Below are 23,872 nucleotides of genomic sequence, written 5' to 3' on the forward strand. Positions count from 1 at the left end.
CCGTGCTCCTCTAGTTGGACCATCTCCAAGGCAGACTGGGGGCTCTTCTCTTCCAGGGCGACCTTTCAGGATCAAACCTTCACAAGCTGCGATCGTCAGGTCGCACACCTCACGGAAGTCATTCTCGCTGCTGCTGACTATTCCATCCCTCACCCTACTTCTTCTCCACGTCGCGTACCGGTCCCCTGGTGGACCGCAGCATGTAGAGACGCTTTAAGTGCTCGTTGATGTGCTTTACGCACCTTTAAACGCCACCCTACAGTGGCGAATTGTATTAATTATAAACGATTACGTGCTCAGTGTCGTCGTATTATTAAAGAAAGCAAGAAAGCCAGCTGGGCTGCTTTCACAAGCACCTTCAACAGTTTTACTCCTTCTTCTGTTGTCTGGGGTAGCCTGCGCCGGCTATCTGGCACTAAGGTCCACTCCCCAGTTTCTGGCTTGAAGGTCGCGAATGAAGTCCTTGTGGCCCCTGAGGCTGTCTCCAATGCCTTCGGCCGCTTTTTCGCCGAGGTTTCGAGCTCCGCTCATTACCACCCTGCCTTCCTCCCCCGCAAACAGGCAGAGGAGGCTAGGCCACCTGACTTCCGCTCCTCGAATTGTGAAAGTTATAATGCACCATTCACCATGCGGGAACTCGAAACCGCACTTGTCCGATCACGGTCCTCCGCTCCAGGGCCTGATTCTATTCATATTCAGATGTTGAAGAACCTTTCTCCTGCGGGTAAAGATTTTCTTCTTCGTACATACAATCGCATCTGGATTGAGGGACATGTTCCCACATGCTGGCGCGAGTCTATTGTTGTCCCGATTCCTAAGCCGGGGAAGGACAAGCACTTGCCTTCCAGTTATCGACCTATCTCGCTTACCAGCTGTGTCTGTAAAGTGATGGAGCGAATGGTTAACTCTCGATTGGTTTGGCTGCTCGAGTCTCGACGCCTACTTACCAATGTACAATGTGGATTTCGAAGGCGCCGCTCTGCTGTTGACCATCTGGTTACCTTGTCAACCTTCATTATGAATAACTTCTTGCGGAAGCGCCCGACCGCGGCTGTGTTCTTTGATTTGGAGAAGGCTTACGACACCTGTTGGAGGGCGGGCATTCTCCGCACCATGCATACATGGGGCTTTCGCGGTCGCCTCCCTCTTTTTATTTGTTCCTTTTTATTGGATCGACAGTTCAGGGTACGTGTGGGTTCTGTCCTGTCAGACACCTTTCGCCAGGAGAATGGGGTGCCACAGGGCTCAGTTTTGAGCGTCGCTCTCTTCGCCATCGCGATCAATCCAATAATGGATTGCCTACCAGCTGATGTATCAGGCTCCCTTTTCGTGGACGATTTTACCATCTATTGCAGCGCGCAGTGTACACGTGTCCTGGAGCGCTGTCTTCAGCGTTCTCTTGACCGTCTTTACTCCTGGAGTGTCGCCAATGGCTTCCGTTTTTCTGCCGAGAAGACGGTCTGTATTAACTTCTGGCGCTACAAAGAGTTTCTCCCACCGTCCTTACGACTTGGTCCCGTTGCTCTCCCACTCGTGGAGACAACCAAATTTTTAGGCCTTACCTTTGACAGGAAACTTAGCTGGTCTCCACATGTGTCATATTTGGCCGCCCGTTGTACCCGTTCTTTAAATGTCCTCCGTGTTCTCAGTGGTATGTCGTGGGGAGCGGATCGAACCGTCCTACTTCGTCTATATCGGTCGATCGTCCGCTCCAAGCTGGATTATGGGAGCTTCGTATACTCCTCTGCACGGCCATCCATCTTACGCCGCCTCAACTCCATACAACATCGGGGTTTACGACTTGCGATCGGAGCATTTTATACCAGTCCCGTAGAGAGTCTTCATGCTGACGCTGGCGAATTGCCACTCACCTACCGGCGCGATATACTGCTTTGTCGGTATGCCTGTCGGCTACTGTCAATGCCCGACCATCCGTCTTATCGTTCCTTTTTTGACGACTCTCTTGACCTTCAATACGGGTTGTATGTCTCTGCCTTGCTACCCCCTGGAGTTCGCTTTCGTCGCCTCCTTCAACACCTTAATTTTTCACTCCCTGCAACCTTTCGAGTGGGCGAGAGCCGCACGCCACCTTGGCTCCAGGCTCAGGTCCGCGTTCACCTCGACCTCAGCTCTCTCCCAAAAGAGGTCACCCCCGGTTCGGTCTACCACTCCCGTTTTTTGGAACTTCGTTCGAAGTTCATCAACATGACTTTCATTTATACAGATGGCTCTAAGACCAATGACGGGGTCGGGTGTTCCTTTATTGTCGGGGCACAAAGTTTCCAATACCGGCTCCATGGCCATTGTTCGGTCTTCACAGCTGTGCTCTTTGCCCTCTACCAGGCTGTTCTTTACATCTGCCGTCACCGACATTCTGCTTATGTCATATGCTCAGATTCCCTGAGCGCCATCCAGAGCCTGAGTGATCCGTACCCGGTTCACCCTTTCGTACACCGGATCCAACGCTCTCTCCAGCAGCTGGTGGACGTCGGTACGCCGGTTAGCTTTATGTGGGTTCCTGGCCATGTCGGTATCCCTGGGAACGAAGCTGCAGATGCCGCGGCCAAGGCTGCGGTCCTCCAGACTCGGACAGCTTCTTGTTGTGTCCCTTCGTCCGATTTTAGCAGGGTCATTTGTCGGCGCGTCGTGTCGCTGTGGCATGCCGATTGGGCTGCACTTACCGACAACAAGCTTCGGGCCTTAAAACCTCTTCCCGTGGCTTGGACGTCCTCCTCACGCCCTTCTCGGCGGGAGGAGGTCGTTTTAGCAAGGTTAAGCATTGGACACTGCCGGTTCAGCCATCGCCATCTGCTGACGGCTGCGCCGGCGCCGTTCTGCCCATGTGGGCACTTGCTGACGGTTAGGCACATTTTAATGTCCTGTCCAGATCTTACCACACTGCGCCTCGATCTTAACCTGCCTAATACTTTCGATGCCATTTTAGCGGATGACCCACGAGCAGCTGCTCGTGTTCTTTGTTTTATCAATTTGACAAACCTCGCTAAGAACATTTGATGATGTTTATTAATCCTCTGCCTGTCCGTCTGTCTTTTATTGTGTTTTCCCTTTTAGTTGTTGTTGTCAACTTGTGCCTCGCGGTGCATTTTTAGAGTAGTCAGGGCGCTAATGACCATTGAAGTTGTGCGCCCTAAAACCACAAAAAAAAAAAAAAAAAAAAAAAAAAAAAAAAGGCTCTATGTGCTGTACACCACCCATCCCTTAGTGCAATGGGTCCAGGAAAAATGTCACTTGCTCACTCTTGGTGGAGCTACAGTGATGTTTATGTGGGTTCCTGGTTGTGTCAGCCTGCCAGGAAATAATGCTGCTGACGCTGCTGCCAAGGCTGCAGTCCTCGTACCTCAGCCCACTAGTTCTTATATTCCCTCCGATGATCTCGTGTGTTGCCATCTGTCAGGAGGCAGGGTCACTTTGGCATCGCCAGTGGTCCTCTCTTCATGGAAATAAGCTCCGAATTATTAAGCCTCTCCCAGTGGCTTGGACAACTTCCTCTCGGCCCCTCCCCCTGCTGGGAGGCGGTCATTTTAACTAGGTTGCGTATAGGACACAGCCGTTTTAACCATCGCCACTTGTTAAGCGACACTCCCTCATCACTTAGTGCACACTGCATCGAAGTTTTAACTGTCTGCCATTTCCTGATGGAATGCCCATTTTTTAACTGTTTCATTTCCTCTTGGGTTTGCCATCTGAGTTATCGGCCTTTTTAGCGAACAATGCAAGAGCTGTCAACCATATTTCACTTCTTATCTGTTGTAGCAATATGACGAAGCTCATTTAATTTTTAGTTCTGGACCTCTGTTTCTCTATAGTGTATTTTATAGCCCTTTCTCCAAATCTTTAGCTGTCTTCTCTTGTGTCGATTGCGACTGAAATGTAGTCATTTTTTAATTCCTCTCTGTCTTCATGTTCTATAGTTTTGACTTGGGTGCTTATGACACCAGCCATTTTTGTACCCTAAAACAAAACAAAACATCTTGTTCCCTGCTAGACTTTCCTGCTCCTCTTCTGGCTATGCTCAATATTGTTTTTATTTTATTCTTAGAATTATTACTCTTTGCCGTAAAATGCAAACTTTGTGATTTTCTTAACTCTTTGCAGTAAATCATATTCTACAATATGAAAGCAGTTGCACATTTATGTAAATCCTGACCTTTTTGGTGTTTTCTTTTTCTGCTACATGATCCTTTGATACCTTTTGTTATTTAAGGTTTCTTTGATTCACCACAGGTGCCAATTTCAGAGTCTTTGTCGGGGAAACAAGAGATGAATGCAGAAAGAAATTTATTTATAAATGCATTAAATTTAGAATTGCTTTATGTACATAATTTGAGCATATGCTTTGCAGATTTGTTTAGAAGGTATGTGTTTTGAGTTAATTTACTATTGTAATGGTTTTCGTAGCTAATATGTGATTTTGAGTTATCGTTCGTATGTTATGGTTAATTGGCCATCATGATCTGATAACCTGTTTTAAACTGCATGAAAACTAATTTTGCTGACTATGTTCTACACACAAATAAAACAGCCACACCCCTCATCATGTCATCTCTTATGGATAAAATAAGCAAGATCTCGCATACGAAAGTATCATCTATTAACATACTACTGTCTTGCGCAACTCTGGTGGCAAGTTTAAAACTGAAGTTAGACTGCAGGTGTTAGGTAAAAATTTTATATCGCACTGTTGTTCATACTCCTTCAAAAAATTTATGTTGAAATCATCATCATTTTGGACAGCTCCGCACATAGGACTGGAAGGACCACCTTCAGTCCTCTAGGCTTCCTATGGTCCTGAAATGATTATGGACACATGGTGTACAGATCTGCTAGACCACTACAATAGGCCACAACGAGAAGACTATGGTTGGCTACAGGGGCATTTAGAATGAGATCCTTCTGTGGCTTCTGTGTTAAAACTGGCATGCCACCTATTCCCATCTGTTCACAACTACTCTCAAAGTGACAAGTATGCTAAATAGGCTGGCATCAATGTAGACTGTTAGAGCACGAACACCTTGACTGAATGCTACCAAATTGATACTCCAGTATTTCCATGCCTGTGGTGTAAGTTGATTAAAACTTCATCCTTTTGTGAGCATATTTTTGATTCAGAAGAAAGCCATTCCTATCGATTATATGATGGCTGTTGGGCGTGTTTATTACTGGAACTGTCCTGCTGGAGAACACAATACAGTGTGCCCAGACGACATGCATGTGCTACTTATCACCATCGTTCAAACTTAAGAATGGTAGAATCATTGGTACAAGAGACATGGCAGCACAATACAGATACCACATACGGTTGGCTGTAGTGTGATTACTACAGAATGGCTGGTGATGAGATGGACTCAGGATGACAGTGGAGCAAGTGGTGTAGGCACAGGTCCTTCCAGCTGGACTGTGCCATCAGAAAATTGTAGGATTGCACAGCTAGCTCCAATGAATAGATGAGAACAGCTGGAATTGGGAGAGGTTCGGGCAGTGTATCACAACAAATAATTGGGAACACATTACTGGGTGCCACGTCCAGATCTCAAGTTTTGAAGTGTTATACAGAAAATAGAGACTTGGATGGTATAGAACCAGAGTCAGCTCAAACACTGAGTGGTATTTTGTGGTGTTCAGTGATGAGTTCAGCTTCTGTTTCTGGTGGTGAGATCAGTGCCAACGTGTCTGTATGCATCCTGGTGAAAAATCACAGGAAGCAGCAATTCTTGGGACCTGCACATCTCCAGCTCTTGGAATCATAATGTGAGGAGCTGTGGGCTATGACAACAGGACTGGTTTCGTAGCTTTCTGTGGCTGAATGTTTGCTAGAATGTGGCAAGAGAGGTGAACTCTGTTGCCACACTCTTCATGACTGGGATACCATGTTGCATATTCCAACAGGATAATGGAAGGCCACACTGCATTTCACATCAGACACCTTGAAAAATGTACAGATCCTTGACTATCTTGGTGCCACCATGCCCTCACCACTTATCTTAGAAGATAGGTCGATAAAAGGTGAACCTACATTTATGGCATTTGTTAGATTCTGAGAAATCTTTTGACAATGGTGACTAGATGACTTTATTTTTAAGTTATAAAGACAGCAGGGATATAACACAGGGAGCAAAAGGTTATTTACAAATTGTACAGAAACCAGATAGCACAGTTATGCGTCAAAGGACATGAAGTGGAAGCCGTAGTTGAGAAGGAAGTGAGACAGGATTGTAATCTACCCTAATCTGCACTGATGTCGTGAGCCGGCTACAACACACTGTTATTTTCAACATGTTGTAGGATCAGTATTACCTCACAGGTCCCTACATTTCATCAGAACCATGCACATCCAGTGCCCAGTATTCTGCTTTCTTTACAATGCCCTGCAATCGCCACTTGGTGCCCCTCATTTTGGAAGAACTATAATTGGCAACCGTGATAGCATGGTAACCATGATAGCGTTACGGAGATGTTTAACAAACTCAAGTGGCAGACTCTGCAAGAGAGGTGCTCTGCATCGCGGTGTAGCTTGCTCGCCAGGTTTCGAGAGGGTGCATTTCTGGATGAAGTATCGAATATATTGCTTCCCCCTACTTATACCTCCCGAGGAGATCACGAATGTAAAATTAGAGAGATTAGAGCACGCACGGAGGCTTTGAGACAGTCATTCTTCCCGCAAACCATACGCGACTGGAACAGGAAAGGGAGGTAATGACAGTGGCACGTAAAGTGCTCTCCGCCACACACTGTTGGGTGGCTTGCGGAGTATAGATGTAGATGTAGTGGGTGCAGAAGTCACCAATGTGTAAGGATGCAATGACTGAGAGAATATAGCATTTACTCATGCTTCTGACATCTGTTGAACTTATGGTGGGTCAGGTTTCTCCATACTGTAGGCCCACATTGTACATAAATCTGAATATTCACAAAAAATTGTCTCAATGACTTCTCTGATATTCACTTAAATGAAGATGGTGTGCTTTTGGCTCTTATGGCTCTTAGTGCCTCATTTGTATTCTAATCAAGTAACCTTGTTGGTAGATAGTGCTACGTGAATTTAATCATTTCTGCAAGTGGCAGTTTATGTTTGGAGCTGATTGTCTACTGTGCAGGAATCGGCCTTCTGTGGAGTGTCAACATGAACTCTGTTGAACCTGTATTAAGCACTAACAGAAAAGAAAATTACCAGGAAAAGTTAGCCGTGAAGAAACTAGGGCACTCCAGACAAGATCCGATGTCTGAGGAAGTGGCGAAATCAAAAAAAGTGTGATGACAAGTGAACATTTAACAAAGAAGTATGTAACAACCATAAGTTGTAATATGGGTGCAACATAAGAATGCCTGATTTTCAGCCCAGAAGTTAACTCTTTAACTAATACTTGAATTAGAGATCTTGAACATTTGTCCAAAAAAATAAAAACGCTAAAAAACTCCCACTTACACAAAAATGCAAAACAGAGAGTAATGTTTATTTCGTTCTTGCCATAGACTGTGGTTAGTTATGTAGAAACCAACCAAGTTCCACAAACAATTCTTCCTTTTGTCAGGCAAGTTACACATTTTATTATTATATACCTACGAGCTGCCACTGAGTTTTACCGTGGAAATTTTTCTTTCACCTAATTCTAATCATTATAATTTTCAGTGAAAAACTCAGAAGGGTATTTGTTCATTTTAGTGATTTAAAACTGAAAGAACATAATTTTATGTATGTTGTTTCATTTCATGACAATTAGTTAGTGTACAGTAAATTATCTTCAGTTCAGATGAAATACATCCATAACACTGAAAAAAAGTGTTCATTTTATTAAACAAGTTATCGTGGGAAACATTGTGTCTGATCTGAAAGTATATAAGTGACTGGTGCTTTTGCTTGTACTAGAAGCAGGCAGACTCATTAAAATATGTTTGTAAGTAAGCCAGCAAACATCAGCGTATACTGGCCATGAATAAACTGAGGAATTTCCACTAGGTCTCATAAATTTGACCTTTGCCTCTGTATATGCTTCACTGATCTCTAAAATTCGACCAATCCACCATTAGTTACCATAGATAGCTGCAATGAACGTATCTTCATTAATAGTGACAGAGGCCATGTTCTGAAACCAACAGTGAACTTGTATGAATTTAGTAGATGATACTTTATCAGCAACCTGCTTTCATTCAGTGGTTTGGGTAAAAAATGATTCTTATGTCCGAGGAATTGTAGTACCAGTTTTATACTGTTTTTGCAACTTACTTGTGAGTATATTTTATCTCCTCTGATGTAACATAAAATTTAAACACATATTTTGATTGTGATATGGGTGATGCGAACTAGCTCTTGTGGTTAAACATGTAACAGTATCATCAACTCTGTCACAGTCATTTTTTCCATGACTGGTGAAAAAATGTTGGGCTGTGTGGTATTTGTTCAGTATATAGGTGAGAGCAGTTTTCTGAAAAACACAGAATGTGCTTGTATTGACTGGAGCCAATCGTTTACACAACACAATAACATTGACTTCATGCAATCATCTGTTTTATAGTACACAACAAAAGGATGAAGTGTAACATGAAGGTTCTGCCAGTAAAAGCCTTGTGGAGCATCCTGAAGCAAATAGGTATAGTTTTCTGCAAAATCCACTATAATGATGCAGGAAGTATCAGGGAGTGTTCCCTTGCTTGATTTTAAGCTTAACAACTCTGAGTTTCGATGTGTAATGATGTTGTGTCAAGTTTAGGAATTTTTGAACAAGAGTCTCGACAAACTCATTGACTGTCTTTTTTAATGTGGCCAATGTGGATTGATTATAGTTTTGATCAGTTGCTAGAAAATAATATTTTCAAAAACTTGTAAGGAGGCCCCCATTTTTTTCCATACTGCAAACAATTTTTTGTAAAAGTTCAGTGTATCATTCTTTTGCAGTTGCAGCATGTATCATCAGTTTTATATTGTAGTGATAAATACATATACATTCATCATGCATTCCACAACTGTAACACATTCTTTTGGGCAGAGTTCACAAAACTTGGTTATACCAAGTTAGAGCATGGGGCTTTGGACATAGACTAAAAGCAAAGACATAGGCATGACGCTTGTGGGGTCACACAAGCGGTGGTTTCAGTTATAGCACTAGCCCCTTGCGCCATCTGAAATCACTCAGTTCTATAGTGGGAAGGAGCTGCTGGGAGCTGCCCAGCTTGCCTTCCGCACATGTCTTTCCAGCCTTCTCTGGAAGGTTCCAGACACTGCCATTACACCTGCATAAGCAGAACATTGTGGTAGCCCTGGCAGTAAGTGGTATTAACTCTTCATGGCAATGATAGAAAAAACTATTGAAAGCTAGTGTATTGTATTTGAAGTGATGCTGCTTGTAAACCAGTAAGATTATTTTATTGTTAAATGCAGTTTTATTAGAAGGATGTTTTTCTTTGAAAGCTAAGTCCACTTTTTTCGTATTACATCAAAGGAGACTTTTTGTTCTATACATTATTTTGCAAGTTTTTGAAGGGAGTGATAGGCAAACTCTGTACTTGGTACAAATACAACTTATATCATCTTCATAGTAAAATGTCTGTACATGTGTTTCCACATCCTTATCTATTCTGTTTCCCACTTAATAGCTTTCTTTTGACAAAATGTCATCTTTTTTAGTAATACCCGTGATTTCTTCGCTGTGTATTCATTGTGCTGAAATATGTCCGGATTTTTTCTTTAACCCGTGAAGTTGTTGCTAAGGTAAGAATCTGCAGGGTTTTTTTTTTTTTTTTTTTTTTTTTTTTTTTTTTTTTTTTTTTTATTTAACACAGCTTCTGATACATTACCCTTGAAGTATTTGCTTTAAACTATGACAGTATGTGTGTTTAGCATTGCCGTGTTCTTCAGACATATTTTTTGCTGGAACATGTAGCACATCTGCTGCTGTTTGATGGAATTTCAGTGCTAAGGGACAAGACTCAGATTGAATGTACTCTGGTTGCCTGTCTTGTGTCTTTTAGGTGAGTTTACATGGTAAAATTTCAAATAATTCATGACTTTCATTAAGTTTTTTAAGCGTTGTAGACATATCATATTTATATTCTGTTCATTCAACTTCATTCATCCGTCCCTGGCAAAACTGAGCAGTGTGGCGCAGTAGTTAGCACACTGGACTCACATTTGGGAGGACGATAGTTCGAACCTGCATTCGACCATCCTGATTTAGGTTTTCTTTGATTTCCCTAAATCGGTTCAGGCAAATGGCAGGGTGGTTCCTTTGAAAGGGCACAGCATACTTCCTTCCCTAATCCAATGGGACTGATAACCTTGCTGTCTGGTCCCCTCCCCCAAATCACCCAACCCTTCATCCGTCCCTGGCAATCTATTTAGTGTAGGAAATAGAATGACTGCACAGGACGTTGTACAACACACACACACACACACACACACACACACACACACACACACACAGTGCGAGTGCAGTCTGTGTTTGTGATTCTTGTTGTTTCATGTATTGGTATGTAGCCGTTTGAGGTAAGTCATTACCATTTTATTAAAGAAGTGTGTGATCTAGCAAGAAAGAGAACAATGTGCTTCTCATTTTTTATGTTGATCAGTATGGTAATTAAGTAAAACAGAAATTAAGATACCGAAACTTATAATTTCGGTGAAGCAGCTTTAGAAATGACATTTATTGTAGATAGGAAATATGTACATGTATAACTTCAACATTTTAATAATTTTATATTATAGATAATTCTTTCATCTTTCCAGTGAGAGCAAATTGAATGAAATTGGTTCAAAAATTAAAAAAAATTACAGTGGCTACAAACTTTTAAGCCACTGTCTCTCTGTGGCAATTTGTGAAAAAGACCCACATTTTGAAATTGCCTCCTAACTGTAGTTCTGATTAAAATAGTGTGGAAAAAATATTTTAACATTCTTTCATTGTGTGTTATCTTAAACCAAATTTTCACAAACATCTTTGATATGAGTGCAATGGCCACTGGATGATTTCATGTGAAATAATCCAGAGTGGACTGAATATTTTTATCTGAAATCATTGTTATGTTCATGCTGGCTAAATGTTTGTGTTCATACTGTTAGGTAGATCACTTATTGACTGAATTGGCATGGTACAGTGGTTGAGGGACCCCGGTAAGATGGTGCTACACCTTCCGCTCCGTGACAGGTCATGGCGAGCCTTGAGTGGCTAACATCTAGTGTACTAATCACAGCTGGAGGGTGGCTCTACTGGTCATGTGTCCAAATTAGTTCATGTTGTGTTTATTGGGTAACATATCAGAAATCTTAATAATAGGAGAACCAGTCTTGGATATTAAATATCCCATTCCTTACATCCAGATAACTACAAAGGCAGTAAAATGTTTATTGTTTGACTTTCCAGATTCGAGGAAGCAAAACAAAAGCCATACACGACCAGGTGTATGTCAACTGCCAGTACAGTATGGCGACATTCAGCACTGGTGAACGTAAACGAAGGCCCAGAGGTGACAGAAAATCTCAAGAAATGACTCAACATCTGCGCCAGGCTCTGCAGGCGGCAATTAAAACGGAGCTATACCCGAGGTCCCAGATTGATGTCTTTGTAGAGGTATACAGGAATGGGTATCCCATTTGTGATTGTGGTTGTTAGTGTTTTATTTTTTGCATTTACTCAGTGGTTGTAAACATTGCCGTTGTGGAAAGTACTGTGCACAGGCCACAAGACTATCTGGAAAACAGAGACAACTCTGGTGAGAAGTAGGGATAAGCCTCGGAGGAGTTGCTACTGCTGGCTAACAGCAGCTGCTTCTCACTTAACCTGTTAGGGGGATCCTCTGTCCGCTTTGTTGTGGTCATGGATTTTGCAGTGGCGTACTTTGCATAGTAGGTGTTCCTTCTGCGACAGTAGCACTTGCACAGAAGTGGCCAAAATAATGAAGACGGGTGTTGTTATATCGATCCACATTACACAGTTGCTTGTTAATTTTTATAATGTGCTATTGACAGATAAAATAATGCATGTGTTATGTTTTCAGTTTTATTAAATTCGTTAATGTGAAATGTAAACTGTAACATTTTTTCTGTCGTTTAAAAGGAATCAAATGGTACTGACTTACTCCAGCTACTCTCTTGCAGTTTAGGAAACAATGAGGGAAATTTATTGCCCAATGTTGTGTATAAACTGTTTAGAAATGTTTTGGGAATGTCCGTAAAAAGGTTTCAGTGTATTGAGGATATTTTGAACATTTCTCATTTTCCACTAGATGAAAAACATTAAAATAAGTTTTGCAGTACATGTACATGCTGATAAGTTGAACAGTTCCTACCTCATTCTCTCAAAACAGGCATTAAATATGTGGCACACTGAGGACACAGGTCAAATAATTGGATATGTGTTTGATTCTCCAGTTGTGGGACATGGAAAGTGTGAATAAAATCAATAAAAAAATGGCTCTGAGCACTATGGGACTCAACTGCTGTGGTCATCAGTCCCCTAAAACTTAGAACTACTTAAACGTAACTAATCTAAGGACATCACATACACCCATGCCCGAGGCAGGATTCGAACCTGCGACCGTAGCAACAGCGCGGCTCCGGACTGAAGCGCCTAGAACCGCACGGCCACCGCGGCCGGCAATAAAATCGATAACTTGTTGGATTAGTTTACCTTCACATAATCCGTTAATGTTTATTTTGCTGTTGCACCAACTTTTGGAATGAATTTTAAAATAAGATTGTCTGGGTAATGTACAGGTATACATAAATCTTGTGCTTGAATCTTTATTTATTTATTTGCTTGATGCCAGCACAAGGATGGCTTTTACAAAATCATAAATAATAATGACATTAACAAAGTGCTACATATTACAATTATTGCATCTTATATCAATATTGTATATTTATTAGTTTATGGCTGACACACTGCTGGTTCATTTCACAAGCAGTGTTTTAAAATTCATTGAATGAATATAAACATTTTTCTATCGGAATAGGTTTTAATTTGGTATAAAAATCAATCTCCTTAGATATTTGTATAAGTTATGGCAGTTTATTAAGCCAAATCAAACCATTAATGTATGGGCATCAATCTGTCCTTTTGAATTTTGTTCATGTTCAAAAGTAGTTGTACTTTGTTGTGGTGTTGTGATCATGTACATCACTGCAATTGACAACTTCAGTTGGCTGACTCATAAAAAAAAAAGTGAGATGCTGCTGTGTAGAGCAACGTAACCTGTTTGTAGGACCACACCATCTGAGGGCTAGAGACCCAAAAGATTATTGCTGAGGTCCTTGCCCTCAGTGGTTGGTGGGTTGATGGCTGCCCAGGAGTGAAAGGCTGGTACTCCCTCCTGGACAGCGTGGGTAGTGGCATTGTATAAATTTAAACTCTTCCTTACCTTCTTGTTTCCTGATCTTAGAATGGAAAATCCAGGATGGAATGCAACAATATTGTGAAAATATAGTTGCTCTTCATTATATAACTCAGATGCTGAGCCGTAGGTAGGCACAACAAAAAAGACTGCCAGAAAGTGAGCTTTCGGCCAACAAGACCTTCATCGGAAATAGACAAACTCTGGCTGCTGAGTCCAGGCTTTCTGACAGTCTTTATGTTGTGTCTGTCTGTGGCTCAGCATCTCCGCTATATGGTGAGTAACAACTATCCTTTTCATAATATTGTTTTCTAATCTTAACACATGAGTTGTTAATTTTAAGCATTTCAGTTTCCTAATTAGTCTGAAGTTTGTTTTTGAAAGCTGCAGCTCTATTAAAACTTAGTTAAAAAATAAAAATCAAATAAACTTCATATTATGTATATGTACAATTTAATACTATGAAATTGTGGCCTGTCTTGGCCACTAGACAGCAGATCATTTGTACATGGCAGCAGATAAAATAACGAGAGGTTAACAGCTTTTTAGAAGTTTAGAAGAAAAGTCAATGTGGGCTGTGCTGCTATGTTACTGTGTGCAGCCTATGCAGGTCTGCAGTGTAAAGTGCTTCCCTAAACATCTCTGGTGTTTTCATATTGATAATGCTACCAGACAAAAAATATTCCAGCATTTATGTAGCATTTCGCTCTATAGGAGGCAGCACCAGCACCACCTGTGAAAACAGACAAATAATATGTAAACTTCATTACAACTACTACATAACGAACTATCCACACAGATGAATGGTCACCAGTAAAGCTGTAGCCAAATGCCAACTTCCTGCACAGCAACAAGCTACCTGACATAATGTGGTAGAGTTCAGCTACTTCAAACATGTGCCATTTACGAGGAGAAGTCCCCAGCAGTGGAATGAACATTTTGAAACCGTCTGTACGGTGATCCAGGTTAAGGTTGCAAGTATTAACCTGGTGGGCCCTTGTTTGTGAGTAACTTAAGAAAATAAATTCTGAGCTTTCACACGATGCCTTACAACTTTAAAAAAATAAACTGTATATGGATTATTTACGTAGCATAATGGATATACAAGCCTCAAGTGCAAATGTTATGGGTTCAACTCTCATGAGGTGCTGTGAAATTCTTCATTTTTAAGTCTTTATCAAAATGACTTTGATAATTATTTTTATTCAGTTCATTGGTTGAATGTAATTTATCATTTTTATTCCTTCGTCATGTCATTTTTATCATTGTATTTTTCAGTTGCTCTCAGTTTTTCTTCCTACAATTCTTTCTGCACATAGAATCTTTGTCCATGTGATTTTAGTTAATCCCATTCATTAACATCGATTTAATTTCTTCTGTTTCATCATCCTATATTTTCAACAATGTTATTGCATTTATTATTAATTATTTCTGTTCCCCATTTGGCTTGAATTTAGTTTTGCTTATAATCCGTTCTTTCATTTAAATCTTCATCTGCATTATTTTTTCCATAGTGCAATAAGAATTTGTTTTAAATGTTTGTATGGTGATTGCCATCCAAGAAAACATACATCTTGTGAGGAAAATTATGTTTTTGACACCAAATGCTTATATAAATAGATTTTCATCTTTTGGTTTTTAACTGATACATTGGCATTCCCAAATGTTTGGATATTGTGATAGATAAATTTTATGTCATTAAAATGACATAAAAAGGAATAAAAATTAAAAATGCACATTTAAACCCATTAACTGAATAAAAAATGACTTAAGTAATTTTGATTAAGATTAAAAAATAAAAAAAATTGTAGCACCTGATGAGATTTAAACCTACAACCTCCTGCATATGAGGCATGTACTACAACCATTCCACTATGCTATGAGTCCTTGTAACATTTCTTTTCTAATGCTATAGGGCATCACATGAAATTCCGTCTTATTCCCCCCCTCCCCCTCCCCCTCTCCCTCCCCTGCCGTCTTATTACTGGCAAATGGTTTCAAACAATCAGTCCTACTGCTGGGGACCTCTCCTTGTTTGATGCCCCCAAAGTCAGTGTCAGCTTTCCCTGTTAGATATCTTTTGCTCCTGCCCCCATGCTAGCTTCACACTCCTAAAACATTTCTACTCCACCTTATTTCACCTACTACATCTTCCTTTCCTCAACTCTTCTTCACTCTTTGATTTTTCTTCTTACCCCTCTACTTTTGTCTCAGAACTTTGCTGGTGGTCCCTTTAATTGTTAAATACTTCACCTGCACATCTGCATGCACATGTGTGCACAAAACATATTAAGCTTAAATGCAAAATCTGTAAAGAAAACTTTGATTCACTCTCTCTTAATTTAACAAAACTTCCTTTCAGCCATTCCTTTTTCCTTGGACTTTGTATGACTTGAGGCTGGGCCCGAATCATCTGAGCATTGATTTGTCTTGATATTGGTTTGCATTTCAGTTGCAGTATGCTCCTGTTCTGTCCATTGTGGCATATACACAACTGAGGCAGCAAGTTGTATGCCCCATTGCAACAACCCTCATACAAAAGTAACAACCCACATACATAAGCAGCATATTTTCATTATACCATCGCAAGGAAGTGTTTCACTTAGAGCAAGAGATACTAGCTCTGGCTAATAGCAAAGAATGTGGTACATTACTGCAGATATTATGTGGCTAGGAACGTCACATGATTTTTTGCAGGTTGTTGTTGTGTAAGTTTTTTGCCATCTGATCTCTTGTTGCAAGAAGACTGGACTTTTATAAGTGACAGAATATACTGTTCAACTGCCTCCATAGCCAAACTGTTAGCATTGCTCCCTTCGGTGCAGAAGGATCCAGGTTCGATTCCTGGTGTCTTGTCAGAGTTGATCTGAGTTAGGGAGGTCTAGAATGGGGACCACTCAGCCTTGTGGGACCAAATGAGGAGCTGCTTGAATAAAGCAGCATAGTGGGACCATTGCGTTTTATCTACTGGTGATAATGGCTGGAAGCATTATCAACTAGCTGAACACATCCCACAATCATAGATTGCTCCTCACAGTGCCTTGTAAGCAGCAGTCGGAACAGGTCTAAGGCGTAATCTGTGAGTGATATTTATGTTTTTAATATTGTAGTATGGGTGTCTGTGCAAAGTGTCCATAAGCTGCAGTTGACCGGATCCTTATCCTGAGTTTTATTTTTTCCCGTCCTGGACTTTGCAATACCTTGATAAAATTCTTAGCTTAAAAGTCACATTTATTCTTCTACATGTATTTCCCCCACAACACTTAATTTATTATTTGTGCATTTAATGTTTTGCCTCAACATTGTTACAAAACGCCCAGAAATGCAGCTGTTTGCCAACAGTATCTTGTGGCTAATGTGCATCATCTTAAAATGATTTAGTTTTCTTTCCTGACAAGTTGAACTATGTCAATTTTCTAAGTTTCCTAACCGGGTGAGTTCATCATAATCGCTCACATTATTATCAGCTCACCTGGCAAAAACCTAAAATATAAAATAACTACTCACTTCTAGGTTGTTTTTTTTTTTTATGGTAGGCAAGTACAGGGAAACTTAAGATCTGGTTTCTAAATTATGAAGTTCCCTTCTTTTCCATTTCAGAAAGCTCAGAATTACATATATACATTTGATTACTCACACACCCTCTCTGATGTATCTGTTGCTGATAATCTACATGCTCTGCAAGAAGTGGTATTGGAAGCTGCATGTACAGTGAAATCATTTGCAGACAAAGAAGTAACCATGCATGTTTTGTCCAAAAATTGACAATTGCTGCTGCACATTTTCTGAACAACAAAACATGCTACAACTTGTGATACGACTGGAGCATCAATGCAATGCTACAGGAGACAAGAATGTTCTCCATTTTTTGCAACCAGCCATTCACATACCCTTCTTAACACTCTGACCCATGATTCAGAGCTTTTGCAACATCGGTGATTTCATCCTTCAGGCACTTGTACTTAGAAACGAAAAGCATGAAATAGTGGATTGTGGCGGAACCACTGACGCTCAATGGATTAAGATTGTAGTGCCTACGGTAATATTTTGGTTGAGGTATGGAAATGACTTGCTCAATCGACAAATGCTTTTCTGTCACCTCAATGGCTTTGTAAGATTGAAATGGTTATCTAAAAAGTTTGTCACTTGACAAAGATAACATGGGCTCTGAGGTAATGCACTTCTCTGAAAATAATCATCTTGAAAAGCAATGCATTAGTCAGACAACTTCTCCAACATAGCCTCATTTTTTAATTTTAGAGGGCCTTGGTCTTTCCAGATTGTACCTATAAATTAGGCTCTGTGTGCTATACATAGCCTCAGAAACTTGCCCAGAAAATACACTCAAAACAGGACCACTTCTAAGCATCTGCAGTGAATGTTGATGCAGGTTGGAGTTGGTGTCAGACGTCCACTCTGACCAACCCTATATTAGCTCATACTCAGTCAGTTTACCTGTAGAACAAGGTGCAGATTATTGTGTACTCATATGAGTGAGAACGTTGTCCCACATTGATGAACACACTGGTGCGTTACATATACTGCGCATTTATGCTGCTAGTGTATTCCAGTTTCACTTCTATGAAGGACTGGATTACACAGATGCCATTAGGGGTAAACACTGTGTAGTCAGCTCAGTGGCTTTGCGTGGTTTTTAAGGGACTTATGACACTAGTATACTAGTAAAATTCAGCACCTGTAATTTTTACCCCAGCATTTATCCACAGACTTCCAAAATGATGTAATTTTAACAAAGGTGAATAGGGGCTGTGCAACAACAGGAATGCCTTTTTGAGGTAACATGGGTGTTATCAGTCTCACTTTTCCTAAGCCTTTCAGGGACATCTTTGTAAAACATTTGGTTGACAGTTTGTCCTGGAGGAATAGATTCTGTATGTACGATATCACTATTGTCAAAAAACCAAATCAGTGTTTCCAGAATGAGATTTTCACTCTGCAGCAGAGTGTGCGCTGATATGAAACTTCCTGGCAGATTAAAACTGTGTGGCGGACTGAGACTCGAACTCGGGACCTTTGCCTTTTGCGGGCAATTGCTCTACCAACTGAGCTACCCAAGCACGACTCACGCCCCCTCCTCACGGGCAAAGGTCCCGAGTTTGAGTCTCGGTCCGGCACACAGTTTTAATCTGCCAGGAAATTTCAAATCAGCGTTTTTTTAATCTGTGATTTGCTCATTTGTTCAGTCGAGGAGATGTCTCAGTGTGCCACTCCTCACTTTGCTGCTTTGTCTCAGGTTCACATTCTAAAATCCAGGCTTCATCATCTGTGACTACACAACTAGGGGTTCTGCGCACGTGTGTGTGTGTGTGTGTGTGTGTGTGTGTGTGTGTGTGAGAGAGAGAGAGAGAGAGAGAGAGAGAGAGAGAGAGAGAGAGAGAGAGAGAGCACAGGAAAACGAGTATTCATGCAAAAATTAATCACATCTGTGCTGTTACGTGTGACTGTGCACCAAACATCAGTTAGCTTTGCCTGTCCTCATTTTTATGGATTGTTTGCATCCAGGAGTTTCTGCTATTTTAATGTTTTCTATAAGTATTCATTTTTCAGGTTCTGCAGGCTGACGGTGGAAACTACTGTGTTTGTGTTAATGCAGCTACTCTTGCATTAATTGATGCTGGTATTCCCATGAAGGAGTACATGATATCTTGCTCAGCCACTCTAGCGAGTAACAATAAACCAATGGTTGACATAAGCCACGTGGAAGAAATTTCTGGTGGATGTAATCTTACAATTGCAGCTTTGCCAATATCTGGCCAGGTAAAAGTCTTTGCTTTCATATTCTGAGTATTGCATTCTTGAAAAGGAAGAAAAGTTTCCATTCTATAGTTAAATTTTGTTGCCAGTGAAATAAGCATTCATGAAAAACAGCAGTATTTATTTATTTTATCTTCGTATTGTCCAACTGGTATCGTGTAGCATTTTCAGTTCTTCTTTATTTCTTTGCTGTTTCCTTTGTTTTGCAATACTCCTTCATCTTCTCCACACATTGTCTTTTCTTTTTTTCATGTATTTCCTTAGTCTTTACATTTTCTGCCTTGTAAGCCTCCTAAATTTAATATTTTATTCTTTCTGTTATTTCCAGTTCCCTGATGTTGATCTTTTCAGTCCTTTTCTGATCTCTATAATATGTGGTGTTGTGGACTTCTTTCTCTAGAAATACAATATTATTTGTTTCATTAGCATGTTTTCATTCATTTGTTAGAGATGCCCAAAGGAGATTAACCTTGGCTTTGCCATTACTTCTGATATTTTCTGTATAGACCTGTTTTGGTAGATATCCTCATTTTCAGTAATAATAGTAATAATAATAATAATAATAATAATAATAATAATGAGCAAATTTTTAACAGAACAATGACTAGCTGATCAGATCCGTGTAATAATAAAAAATAACAGGATACCCCAGTCAGAATTAGAAAACATCAAACAATAAATACTAGAACAAAATAATGTGCAATCAGAAGAAGAAGAAGAAAATACAGTAACGGACTCAAACATCCCAGAGAAAACAAACAAAGAACAAAACGCGTCAATTAAACAATCAGAAGAAAACGACAGCTTAAGACAGCCACCAGAACAAGCACAAATAGAACACGAAGTGACACACATGTTAGATATAGAAGAAAAATTTCAGCTGACATATATAGAATACAAAGACACAAATAAAGACATAAGACCATTCTTGCATAGACCACCAAATAACCCACAAGTCGAAACAACAATAACAACTATCAACACAATCATACACAACAAAATAAATGAAAACACAACTATGGAAGAGTTACAACTACTGGTTTATGTAGGAACACTCACTACACTAAATATACACACTAGGCAGAGATCAGAACCAACCAACACACAGAAGAAACCCACAAAACCAGCATGGCAACACAGGCTACAGATCAGAATAGAAAAACTGAGAAAAGACATCGGACAGCTAACACAATTTATAAGAAATGAAATATCAGACAAAAAACGAAAAAGGTTAGGTAAAATCTCACAACAAGAAGCAATAGAGCAATTAGATGAAAAGAAGCAGAAATTACAAGCATTGGCCAAACGACTTAGAAGATACAAAAAAAGTGAAAATAGAAGGAAACAAAACCAAACATTCAACACAAACCAAAAGAGATTTTACCAAACAATAGATAACACACACATTAAAATAGACAATCCACCAAACATAACAGACACGGAACACTTGTGGAGCAACATATGGTCAAACCCGGTACAACATAACAGGCATGCACAGTGGATACAAGCAGAAACAGACTCATACAAGATGACACCACAAATGCCTGAAGTGATAATTTTGCAACATGAAGTCACCCGAGCAATTAATTCTACGCACAATTGGAAAACCCCTGGAAATGATAAAATAGCAAATTTCTGGCTAAAGAAGTTCACTTCAACACATTCACATCTAACTAAATTATATAACAATTACATTGCTGACCCATACACAGTCCCTGATACACTTACACATGGAATAACTTATCTGAAACCTAAAGATCAAGCAGACACAGCAAACCCAGCAAAATATCGCCCCATAACATGCCTACCAACAATATACAAAATATTAATTTTAGTCATTACACAGAAATTAATGACACATACAAAACAGAACAAAATTATAAATGAAGAACAAAAAGGCTGCTGCAAAGGAGCACGAGGATGTAAAGAGCAACTGATAATAGATACAGAGGTGACATATCAAGCTAAAACTAAACAAAGGTCGCTACACTACGCATACATTGATTACCAACAAGCTTTTGATAGTGTACCCCACTCATGGTTGCTACAGATATTGGAAATATACAAAGTAGATCCTAAATTGATACAGTTCCTAAACATAGTAATGACAAATTGGAAAACCACACTTAATATCCAAACAAATTCAAATAGTATCACATCACAGCCAATACAGATTAAGCGTGAAATATACCAAGGAGACTCATTAAGTCCTTTCTGTTTCTGTCTTGCTCTGAACCAACTATCCAACATGCTAAATAATACAAATTATGGATATAATATTACTGGAACATACCCACACAAAATCACACATTTGCTATACATGGATGATCTAAAACTACTGGCAGCAACCAATCAACAACTCAACCAATTACTAAAGATAACAGAAGTATTCAGCAGTGATATAAATATGGCTTTTGGAACAGACAAGTGTAAGAAAAATAGCATAGTCAAGGGAAAACACACTAAACAAGAAGATTACATATTGAATAACCACAGTGACTCCATAGAAGCGATGGAAAAAACAGATGCCTATAAATATCTAGGATACAGACAAAAAATAGGAATAGATAATACAAATATTAAAGAAGAACTAAAAGAAAAATATAGACAAAGACTAACAAAAATACTGAAAACAGAATTGACAGCAAGAAACAAGACAAAAGCTATAAATACTTATGCTATACCAATATTGACCTACTCATTTGGAGTAGTGAAATGGAGTAACACAGACCTAGAAGCACTCAGTACACTTACACGTTCACAATGCCACAAATATAGAATACATCACAGAAAGATTCACATTAAGCAGAAAGGAAGGAGGAAGGGGATTCATCGACATAAAAAGCCTACATTATGGACAGGTAGACAATTTAAGAAAATTCTTTCTGTAACGAGCAGAAACTAGCAAAATACACAAAGCAATCACGCATATAAATACATCGGCTACACCACTGCAATTTCATAACCACTTCTACAACCCTTTAGATCACATAACATCAACAGATACGAAGAAAGTAAATTGGAAAAAGAAAACACTACATGGCAAGCACCCGTATCATCTAACACAGCCACACATCGATCAAGACGCATGCAACACATGGCTAAGAAAAGGCAATATATACAGTGAGACGGAAGGATTCATGATTGCAATACAGGATCAAACAATAAACACCAGATATTACAGCAAGCATATTATTAAAGATCCCAACACCACAACAGATAAATGCAGACTTTGCAAACAACAAATAGAAACAGTAGATCACATCACAAGTGGATGTACAGTACTAGCAAATACAGAATACCCCAGAAGACATGACAATGTAGCAAAAATAATACATAAACAGCTTGCCTTACAACATAAACTTATAAAACAACATGTTCCCACATACAAGTATGCACCACAAAATGTACTGGAGAATGATGAATACAAATTATACTGGAACAGAACCATTATAACAGATAAAACAACACCACATAACAAACCTGACATCATACTCACCAATAAAAAGAAGAAATTAACACAACTAATCGAAATATCCATACCCAATACAATAAATATACAAAAGAAAACAGGAGAAAAAATTGAAAAATACATCCAACTGGCTGAGGAAGTCAAGGACATGTGGCATCAGGATAAAGTTGACATTATACCAATTATACTATCAACTACAGGAGTCATACCACACAATATCCACCAGTACATCAATGCAATACACCTATATCCAAACTTATATATACAGTTACAGAAATCCGTAATTATTGATACATGTTCAATTACCCGAAAGTTCCTAAATGCAATGTAACATGTACCATACAGTTAAAAGGAAGTCACGCTTGATCAAGGTCCGCGTCACTTTCCATTTTTAACCAGACCTAAGGTCTGAGAAAGGAAAGAAGATAATAATAATAATCCGTTTGTGTTTGTAGTCCATTTTCAGTATATCTAGCACTTTTATTTGTTGTAGTTCAGTAACGGCACCTTGTTTTTTTTAATTTCAGATAGCTGTAATGGAGATGTCGCAGAGGTTTCATATTGACAGTTTCCATGAAGTGGTAGAGTGTGCACTGGAGGGATGTCGTGAAATCCATCGGATTTTGAATGCACAAGTAATTGAACATGTACAAACTGCTGGTGTTGCATCCAACTGGGGAATGAAGTCTGCAAATGAACTGTGATTTCACTTTTACTTAAAAACAATAACTTTGAACTTGTCTGTGGATTCTAAATTATGTTGTGGCAACAAGTATTGAGAGTACTATATTTTGATACTATAAAACCATTTCATTGTGTCTACAACCCTTATTTTGTGATAAGATTCTTGCAATTCCAAACCTGTTGTGAATGAGATCCTTCCCCTGTCTTCCTTGATAACTGCAACTATCTGATCATTATACATGTACAAAAAGTGGGGGGAAGGGGGGGGGGGGGAGAGAGAGAGAGAGAGAGAGAGAGATAGATGCTGTATGTTGTGAAGTGCCAAGGTGAATAAAGCCATTACATCCTGTACACTATGCTGGAGAGGCATTTAAATTTTATGTTAGGAACTATATACGAGGGTTGTTTTTTAAGTAAGGGCCGTTTTTATTTTTAAAAAAAGATACAAATACTTTTGTAAAAAAAAAAACTTTTATTTTCTGATTCTACACACTTTTACCTATTTTTCTACATAGTTGCCTTGTTTATTTATGCACTTGTCATACCGTAGAACTAAGTTTTTAATTCCCTCTTCAAAGAATTTGGCCGCCTGCTCCGACA

At 39.6% G+C, this 23,872-nt stretch overlaps 1 protein-coding gene across 1 annotated transcript in view; it reads left to right on the forward strand.

The window, feature by feature from the left end:
- Positions 1-23,413, forward strand: part of LOC126091935 (exosome complex component RRP41) — a 42,068-nt gene extending 18,655 nt beyond the window's left edge. The window contains exons 2-4 of the mRNA XM_049907257.1: positions 11,373-11,579; positions 18,910-19,119; positions 23,116-23,413. Of these exons, the coding sequence (XP_049763214.1) occupies positions 11,373-11,579; positions 18,910-19,119; positions 23,116-23,292 (594 nt within the window). The 3' untranslated portion in view covers positions 23,293-23,413. The remainder of the gene's footprint in view (positions 1-11,372; positions 11,580-18,909; positions 19,120-23,115) is intronic.
- The last annotated feature ends 459 nt before the right edge of the window (positions 23,414-23,872 follow it).

The sequence above is a fragment of the Schistocerca cancellata genome, chromosome 7 (genome assembly GCF_023864275.1).
Source record: "Schistocerca cancellata isolate TAMUIC-IGC-003103 chromosome 7, iqSchCanc2.1, whole genome shotgun sequence".
In the NCBI taxonomy this organism is placed as follows: Eukaryota; Metazoa; Arthropoda; class Insecta; order Orthoptera; family Acrididae; genus Schistocerca; species Schistocerca cancellata.